The sequence below is a fragment of the Vitis vinifera genome, chromosome 17 (assembly GCF_030704535.1).
Source record: "Vitis vinifera cultivar Pinot Noir 40024 chromosome 17, ASM3070453v1".
NCBI lineage: Eukaryota > Viridiplantae > Streptophyta > Magnoliopsida > Vitales > Vitaceae > Vitis > Vitis vinifera.
The window spans coordinates 3,165,656-3,175,939 of record NC_081821.1 but is presented as its reverse complement, the minus strand read 5'-3'; the positions used below and the strand labels follow the sequence as shown (position 1 = coordinate 3,175,939).

Genomic DNA, 10,284 nt, shown 5'->3' with positions numbered 1-10,284 from the left:
TTTTCTTAATAATAACCAATATTGTACTCCTTAAAAATACAAAAATAAAATAAAAATACATCTAAAACTAATAAATTACTTTAAATACTTCTTAAAATTCATTTGATTTATTTATATATATCAATTAAATAATTTAAAGTTATATAAACTTTTAACTAATTTTAATTATTATTCATAGTAAATCAAATATGAAAATTCTTTTTTTTTTTTTCCATTTTTTCTAACATACGATGACAAAAGTAGATGATGGCTACTTCATATTAAATTCAATGCATCTACGTGGTGGAAGGCCATTCTTGGAGATCAAGTAGTGCCTTGGGCCTAGAAAAAAATACTAATTTGAAAAGTCAAAGTTGAAACTTCATCCCAAAGGTGTCTTCACATGTGTTTTTCCTATCACTATATGTGTAATTGAATTTGGCATTTACCCAATAATGAGAAGATGTGAGGAAGCACCATCTTCACCCATCACTTTCTTTTCTTTTTAATCCACACATTCCAGGAACCCACAAAGAGATAAAAGGAAGCAACAGCATATTGTCCACACATTTCAAATAAAATGACAAAACTCAATTGTCATGAAGAGTTGAATCTACAACCACTTAATTTGGATGCATGCAAGAAGTTTAATTTTTTTTTTCTTCTTTTATTGATAAAATGTAATTTATAAATCATAATTTTATCAAAATCATATCATGAAGCGTTGGTTTAATAACTTATCATTATTTTTCTCAGTCAAATAAGGTTCAAATAAATTTGAGTTGAATTTGGTTCATGACATACAACAATATTAAGTCCCTTCAACCCCATTTTGTAGTTAGAAGATAATTAGTAGTATAATGATATAATTTGTAAGTTGACTAACTCTTATTTTAGAGCTATCTTAAATTAATATTTTGTGTTATAAGGTTGAAAATTTAGTATGACTTAAAATAAATTTAATTTAATTGATGTTGAATTTAATAACTTAAAAATTATTATTCAATTTTATTTTAAATATAAGTCATATGTGTATTAACTTTTAAGAAGTATATAAGCTTGTTTTTAAGTTCAACTAAATTACCTATTTTGTTAAAATAGTTTAATATGAATGTAAAAATTTTATTATAAATTTTATTTAGGTTAATATAAATTTTATGTTGAATAAAATTTTTATAATACCAATAATACTCATTAAAATTATAATTTTAGCTTCAACTCAACTAATAACAATAAAAACCATTAAGCTATATTTGACTTTCATAAAATTTAAGAGAAATAAAATAAAGAGTAAAAGTAGAAGAAAAAAATAAATAAAAAATATATTTAAATTCAATAAATTATTTTTATATAATATTTGAAACTCGTTTCATTTACTTTAACTACTATATATAAACATTAAATAATTTTAAAATATAAAAATTTTAAACTAATTTTATTTATATTTGATTTTCTTTCTTCTTCTTTTTTTATAGTAAAACCAAATATAAGAATAACAATTTTTTTTAAGTACTTGTCAAGATCCTAACACGAACCTTAAAATTGTTTAGTAAAATTAAATTAATTTTTCTTAAGTTATTAAGTTTGACACATTTTTTTTTTATTTACATCAAGTAAAAGCAAAGAACTCCTTAAAAAAGAGAGAAGGAGTTGGTAATTATGGTAAAAGGTTAGGAGAAAATAAGAGTTATTTTATTTTTAATAAATGATAATTTTTAATTAAAAAAACTAGTTATTTCTTTTATTTATATAATAAATAACTTTATTTAATCATAAAATTATATATATATATTAAATTCGAGGATCTAAATTTCAATATGAGATGATAAATCTCAACACCATGGTTTTGTAATTGAGTTTTATATAAATAGAGGGTAAGAGAGAAAATAAGTATGAGCCTTAAGAAATAAGTATGCAATTTTTATATTTTGTTCCCCTTTCTCTATTTTGATTTTAATTTTCAAAATTTTATAGACATACTCTTGATGAATAATACATACTCATGATGAATATTATTTATAAGGACAGCGTCCATCATACAAACCTCCTCTACTTTATCATACATACTCACCCACCCACGTCAAACTTATTTTTCATCAGAATCACAATTTTCTGATGGGATTACAACTACTTATATTGCAGTAACAGTTTCAGTTTCTTGGCAATTATAATAATAATACCAAAGAAATTGTGATTGAAATATGTTACTAAAGTATAAATATTGGAGGAAACTAAAATTTGATATTTCAGTTAGTGTAATCAAAACCTGAATCATTAATAACCTCAAATTGTTTCATAATCTTGTACTTTCATTAATTTATGTATTATTTCTTAAAATAACTGCTATTTAACATCTGAGTTGTTCTTGGAAATGGTTTTCAAAATCAATTTTAAAGTCTTTTTTTAAAGTGTAGGTTTTCATGGAAATAATCACAATCTTTTGGTTTCACTAAGGATGAAAATTTCAGAAAATATTGTGAATATTTCATAGAAATTTTGGTTATTGGTGGCCAAAAATTTCGATTATTGCTGCTCACCGGAAAAATATTTGAATAGAAAAGTTGATATAGCTTTGCAGATTTTTTGTGGATATTTCAGGCATTTTATTTTTGAGCAAATCCACCCTTATTTACTGCTAACATTAATTATATACTGAAGTTGATTTCTTATTTTTTTTTAAAAAATTGTAGAAATGATTATACATTTTAATACATTCCTAGAAAATAAAAATATTGAAATGAAATTTTAATAATAAATTAATTTTAATTATCTTATGTTCAAATATCATTTCATTAATTATTTCAAATCTCATTTCATTAATTATTAAAATATAAAAACCATTATCAAACCTTTTTTAATCTCTTTATATATTAATTGAATATAAGATAAATATAAATTTGAAAATAAAATTATAAACATTTTAAAAAAAATCATAAATATATCACCATTTTTTTTTTTACCTTTGAATACATTTAAATTAAATAAATATCTAAAAATATGTTTTCAAGTTTCATGTATTATTACTTAATATTGCACAAATTATATATATAATTTTTTTTCAATAAAATAATTTAAATATGTATTATTTTTTTTTTATCATTTTTTTAATATTCTCTAATTTTTTGATGAGTTTTCATCATTTATGTCACACCGATTTTTTTTTTTTAAATCCAACTATGAATATATCTATAAAAATCAAGCTTTGAAAATCTTTATATATATGAGTAAAAGGGTTCTAAATAAATAAGAGATGCCAGAAATTATGAAAATTATATATAGAATTAATTAACAAGTTCTTACTTGATTTGAGCCATACAGTCATAACATCAAATCTCAGTCCACTACTTTACACTTACTCTAATTTTTTTTTTTTTTTTTTTTGTCAAATATAATGTTGACATTATTGAAATAGGGGCAAAAAATCAAATCGTCATACAATAAATAAAACAAACACGGAACTCTTTCTTACTATGCCATTAAAATAGAAGCAATTTTCATTGTGGATATTTTTTTAAATACTAGAAGTCCATGTCTGGCTGCTTCATATTAAATTCAACTTATAGTCTACTTAGACAGAAAGCCATTCTTGCAGCTCAAGTAGGTGTCTTGCCTTAGAAAAAGCCTTCACATGCCCAACTACTACTCTTGTTTTTGCCATCAAGTTGAATTCAATTTAGACATTTATCCAATAATGACAAGATATGATCATATGAGGAGTCATCACCATTCACTATCACTATTTTTTAGTCCACAGATTCCAAGAATTAAACCACAAAGAGACGAACAAATAGCAACATACTGTCCATGCATTTCAAATAAAATGACAAAACTTAATTATCATAAGCTATTGAATCTTACTTTAAATATTAGACTTAATTTGACTGCATGCAAGTGAAGTTTATTCTTTTTCTTCTTTTATTCATGGAAAAAAGATAACTAGTAATATAATATAATTTGTAGACATACTCTAACTTTTACTTTAGTTAAAAGTTAGACCTTATTAAGTTTTATATAAAATTGAAAACTTCGTGGCTAATGACTTATCACTTAAAATGCCTCATTACTTAAAACTTATCACTTAATTTTATTTTAAATGATAAAGTCATATTTATATTATCGCTTTCAACAAGTTATAAGATTGTTTTTAAGCTTTATAAGGGTATCTTAATTTACTTATTTTGATAATTTTGTCAAAATAGTTTAATATGAAAATTAATATATATATATATATTAAAATTTATTTAGGCTAATGCAATTCCATGTTTAATAAATTTTAGTCAAGTATAATCAGGCTTTAAGATAAACTATAATTTATAAACTTTAATTTCATTAAAAACATATCATCTAACAGTGTCAACATATCATTTTTTTTTAATTAATTTATTAAAAGGGATAAAAAAAATTATATTTTGTAAATCTACCCTCCTTTATTTTTTGTATTAATAAGTAACATTTTTTTGACATAAATGCTCCTCAATATAGTGATTATTTACATGTGTATTTAAAAAAAATGGTCATTTTTAAAAGAAAAAATTGAGGGCATTTTTATCCAAAATGGGTATTTTTAGGGTTGAAAAAAGTCGAAGATTAAATTTACAAAATTGGATGGTTTCATCCTTTAATCAAATAACTCTTTAAAAAAAAAAAACATATCAGCTTAATTTTTCTTCAATCAAATAAAGTTTGAATGATATTTTGTTAATTTGTATCTCACAAAATTTAATAAGTTGTAAAAAAAATTAATTTGAATTTATAGAGTAATGTTCTTTTTTTAGCAAAACCAAAATTATTGTGTATATAAACACTCGGGCTCTATTGTGATGGACATCCGGTTTGTTTCATTCAGGTTCGAGTTTAGTATCTTTTCATTTGAAACCATTCGATGTAACTAAGTAGAAACATTTGGAATAAGCACACATCTAACAACTTATAAAATGTGGTCATACGACGAGTTGGGACGTTATAACAATAAACATGTCCTCAAAATATATGATTGTGATATCAGGAGTATACCAATAAGTTGAAATAGTTGGTTTTGCCATCATGGATATTTGTTTGAGGAAATCATATGGTTATACACCAACTACAAACAATATGAGATTTTAGAACTTTACCTTCTCCTTTCTAATTTTAGTGTAAAATCAAAAAAAAATATTATCTATTCATGCACTCTAATGGTGTTTTCAAATTTATTCTACAATTACCCTTAAAAGTAAAGGATAAAGTAATAAAATGTATTAATATAATTATTATTTAAAGTCATCAAATATATTATTTGTGGGAGAGTATTTTCATTTTTATCCATTATATATTTTTGTTTTTATTTCATTTGTTATATTAACTATTTATTATATATTATCATTTTAAGTTTAATACGTAAATAAAAATTAAAATCAATAAATATGGAGAAATTAGAGAGTAAAAATAAATTTAAATTAAAGAAATTTTATAAGAAGATACATGAGCATATTAAATATATATATAAAGTAAAAGAATAAAAATAGTAAAAAAAACTATAATATGTGACAATGTATTATGGTAGCAACAGAGGGAAAAAAAAAGAAAAAAATGGGAAGATAGCAAATGGTAAGGGAGATATATTAAGGAGAGAAAAATAATAAAAGTACTTTGTCCTTTACTTTTTGAGGATAATTATGAAATAAATTTGAAAGCAATGCCTGATTAAGTGATATCTTTTCCCATTTTACACTAAAATTAAAAAAAGAAAAAATGTAAAGTTTTAAAATCTCACGTTTTTTTGTAGGTGGTACATGGTTATTCCCTATTTCTTTCCTGACTCAACATTAACATTTTGTGCACCACCAACCATGATTGGACTGGACAATTTTTTTTCCTTTCCAAAAATCTCCCTCTCCCTCGATAATTAGTATCATTTCCCCAATATATATAAATATCTATTTATTACTGTGAGTCAGAGCCTTCCAACAGTCAAATATGGTAGCTGCCCTCTTCATCTTTTGTCTTTTTCTAAATTATTATGTATTTGGACAATCATATGGAACCAGCCCCACTGCTTTTGGCCTGTACCTCCAAAATATAGCCAATCACAGACTGCCACATTCAAATAATTCTAACCTTTTACCATTCAATGTATGGGCATTTTAGGCATTACAAGATTTCGATTGTTTATAGAGCAATAGGCACCGCTGAATTGGCCTTCTCCTCTGCGAGTGTGTGTGAAGGAGAAGATGGATAGAGGGGATGAGAAGCCAACTCTGAGGTCTCCTCTGATCCAAAGCTGTGGAGAAGATGGTGGAGAGAGAAGCAAAGGGAAGGTTTTTCAGAGAGATAAGGTAGTAGAAGAAGTGAAGAAGCAGCTGTGGTTGGCAGGACCTTTGATATCTGTCAGCCTTTTGCAGTATTGTTTGCAGCTGATATCTGTGATGTTTGTGGGTCATCTGGGTGAGTTAGCTCTCTCTGGTGCTTCAATGGCTACTTCCTTTGCTTCTGTCACTGGGTCCAGCTTGTTGGTGAGTTGGGTTTCTTTTCTCTCGCTTGTTTTCTCTGTAATATAGAAATCTATGAGCGTGGAGGGTGGATATACATCTCGAACTTGGTGGGACTGTTGTGCTATTCAATTTATGTGATTTGCCTTTCGTTTAGGGAATGTTGTATAGTTTTGAGTAATGGGTATAATGATTTCTTGTCTGTGTTTTGTGCACAGGACGAGTGGTAAACTTGGTTACTTCAGTAAGGACAGGTGTAGACTTGATTTTCTTGGCTGTAATCGCTTATATGATTTTTCCTTTAATGGGCTCTGCAATTTTCAGCCCATTTTTACATTTTTGTTATTGTGGAATTGATTTGAGAGATGGGCTTAGTGGTTTATCACAGCTGTAGGCTCTGTTTTTCTTATTTTGTTGAGAACAAAGGGAGGAAAATTAAAATCTGAAGATGGCTTGGGAAAAAAAATCTATTTTAAAGTTATCTTAAGCACTTTTTATTTTCCTTGTTTTCTCCTGAGATTGAAATGAAGCCTTTAGCCTTTCCATTGAAATCCTTGATGATAAAGATTTATCCGGACGAATGCATTAATAAGCAGCTATAACAAGAACTATTAAATTTGTTTCCATAAGAGTTTCTTTTGTTGGTAGTAACCATTCCAGTCCCAAAAAGTGGGGAAAATGTTGAATTATCTATCTTCCCTTGGCCCTTTCACAGCCTAATGAAGAAGCATAAATGCTACATGTAAACCCAATTTGTGTTTTTTTTTTTTTTTCCTTGTCTGTTTAGGAGGGTCTTTTGCTAAGTAAAACTTGAACTGAAAATTTGTTTGTCATTTTTCTTTTTGGTTGGATAGATGGGGATGGCAAGTGCATTGGATACCTTATGTGGGCAGTCCTATGGAGCAAAGCAGTATCATATGCTCAGTATACACATGCAGAGGGCCATGCTTATTCTTCTAATTGTTAGCATACCTCTTGCTACCATTTGGGCATATACAGGAACCATTCTAATGGCCGTGGGCCAAGATCCTGAGATATCACAAGAAGCCGAACTTTATGCCCGTTTCATGATCCCGAGCCTCTTTGCCTATGGCCTCCTTCAGTGCCTTGTCAGATTCTTGCAAACCCAAAACATAGTCTTCCCAATGATGCTAAGCTCTGGAATCACAACCTTACTGCATGTTCTGGTGTGCTGGTTTCTGGTTTTCAAATCTGGCCTTGGAAGTAAAGGGGCTGCTTTGGCAAATAGCATCTCCTGTTGGATCAATGTTTTATTGTTGGCACTATATGTTAAATTCTCTTCTTCTTGCTCGAAAACTAGGACTGGATTTTCAAAGGAGGCCCTGCATAATATCCCGAGTTTTCTTAGACTTGCTATTCCTTCTGCTGTTATGGTCTGGTAAATTTCCATTTCTTATGCTTTCAAGAAGATAACAAAAACATCTGGAAAATTCATTTTATCTTCCTCTACTATGAAACAGTCTCATTATCGTGATTTGTATTCAATGTGTCTAAAGATTTGAATGCAGTTTATTTCCATAAAATTGAACAGCTTGGAAATGTGGTCATTTGAGCTGATGGTTCTTCTATCTGGTCTCCTTCCTAATCCAAAGTTACAGACTTCAGTGCTTTCGATCTGGTGAGTGTTGAATCCCAACATTATCTGTCTTCATTTCTTAGGATTTTCTTGATTTCCATTGAGTTTTATTGATTTCTTATGTACAACCCCACATTATAGTCTGATCTTAATGGAACACATTTGTTTCCCAGCCTTAATACTGCTGCAACAGTTTGGATGATCCCCTTTGGACTCAGTGGAGCTGTGAGGTAAGTCGGTCTAAATTGAACATGTATTCAACATTGAACTTTTTAACATTAACGGCTAGGACTTGATTCAGAGCCAAAATTCCCATACTTGGTTTACAAAAAAGTCAACTAATTAATTTGTAGGATATCATCTTGATTTCAACCACAAGTGAACTTGATGTTGTAATGGAAACTCAAAACCATGCCTCCCACAACTTTGATTTGATGCATGTATTCTTCATTTCTCTGTACAGCACAAGGGTCTCAAATGAACTTGGGGCAGGGCATCCACAAGCTGCACGTTTAGCAGTATTTGTCGTCTTAGTCATGGCCATAGCTGAAGGCACTCTCCTTGGACTACTTCTGATATTGATAAGGAACATCTGGGGCTATGCCTACAGCAATGAAATAGAAGTGGTCAAATATGTAGCAGCCATGATGCCAATTGTTGCATTATCCAACTTCCTAGATGGAATGCAGTGTGTCCTTTCAGGTTTTCTTGACTTTCATCTACGACTAGTATAATTATCATCCATTTCTTTAAGGCTCCAGACCATAAGAAAACAGACAAACCACCACCTTTTATTTGATAATGTTTGTGCTCATTACTCAATATTTGAAGTAATGTCAACATTTACCACTAAACAAAACACATTTTTGTTGTCACAAAAAACACAATCACTTTGCACTTAGAATATAATCTCCATCAACTGAATGGAATATTGAAGATGATCTTCTGCAGAACTTGAATGTAGACTGTAGCGGCTAATTTTATTGTTCCTGAACATTTAGGCACTGCTAGAGGATGCGGTTGGCAGAAGATTGGTGCCTTTGTCAATCTAGGATCATATTATCTTGTGGGAATTCCGTGTGCTATTTTATTAGCTTTTGTCTTCCACATTGGAGGCAGGGTAAGAGTTCACCATTCTCCCTTTTACTAGAATACGTTTTTTGTCGTCTCCAATTAACTTGAAGCAAGTGATTTCATGTAATCTTGTCTGTTAAAATGTTTGGATTAGGGCCTCTGGTTGGGGATTATATGTGCGCTCATTGTTCAAGTTTTGTCCCTTCTTATCGTAACTCTACGCACTAACTGGGAGGATGAAGTAAAGCATTCTTTCCTTCTTTTCATTTCAGTGCTTGAATCTCCTTTTGTTTCTCCTCCTCCAACTGAAGTCTCCCCTCCGTTTTGTTTAGGCAAAGAAGGCTACAGATAGAGTCTATGATGCTATAATCCCTATTGAGACAGGGTCATTGAGCTGAAGTATAGATTACAGAAGAGAAACCTTCTGAGTAAAGGCAGAAGAACGGTGCACTAAAAACTTGACAAAGTTTTGGTTCCTAACTCTCGGAAAGTCGATCTGCTTACAAGTAGAACAAGTTATGCAGTCCTCTCCATTCATCATTGCATTGGGTGCTGGGTGAAAGATTCAAGGGGGTTCCTTGCTTTGTTACAATGCCATTCTGAAGTTAATTCTCAGGGTTTTGATGTATCTGGTATTTCTAGGTGTGGGTTTATTACAAATAAAGTGAGAAAATATTCTGGTTGTTCTGTACCAGACAACTGGAGCTTTTTAGCTCTCCAGGTTAAGGACAAATTAAACTGAATCCTGTTTAGCTCAATAATTCAACCTGTTCTTTGTCCCTCACCGTTGCGCATTGAGATCATTGTTCACATGGAGCTTTAGCTATGTTATGCAGATCAACATCAATCAAAATGAATTCTGTTTCCATGCAGATTAAGAATCAATCAAACAACAAATCCTCTATTGGACCTGCTCTCGCCTTTACTCTCGGGTGTAAGACATCATTTACGTGGAGCTTTAGATATTCAGATTAAGAATCAATAAAAAAAAATCCTGTTGGCTCAACTATCCCACCTGTTTTCATCTGAGATTAATATGCTGTCAGATGCCCATATTTCTGAAAAAAGTTCCTTATTTTACAAAATAGAAACGATGATAAACGCGTTCAGAAAACCGGGTATGCTGTAAATCTCCCAATAATGCTCGTTAGAACTCATTTAAGCAAA

At 29.6% G+C, this 10,284-nt stretch overlaps 1 protein-coding gene across 2 annotated transcripts; it reads left to right on the top strand.

Annotated features, from left to right (window-relative positions):
• Nucleotides 1-6,112: 6,112 nt before the first annotated feature.
• On the top strand, nt 6,113-9,901 carry LOC100257810 (protein DETOXIFICATION 16). 2 transcript variants are annotated; one of them, XM_002280387.4, is made up of 8 exons: nt 6,113-6,470; nt 7,301-7,845; nt 7,999-8,085; nt 8,217-8,273; nt 8,507-8,745; nt 9,045-9,163; nt 9,272-9,358; nt 9,450-9,901. In XM_002280387.4, the coding sequence occupies exons 1-8, from the start codon at nt 6,189-6,191 to the stop codon at nt 9,513-9,515; spliced, it is 1,482 nt and encodes a 493-aa protein (XP_002280423.1). In that variant the 5' UTR covers nt 6,113-6,188; the 3' UTR covers nt 9,516-9,901. The 2 variants fall into 2 exon arrangements, with proteins under 2 accessions (XP_002280423.1, XP_059590105.1); XM_059734122.1 differs by having other exon boundaries at nt 6,149-6,700.
• The last annotated feature ends 383 nt before the right edge of the window (nt 9,902-10,284 follow it).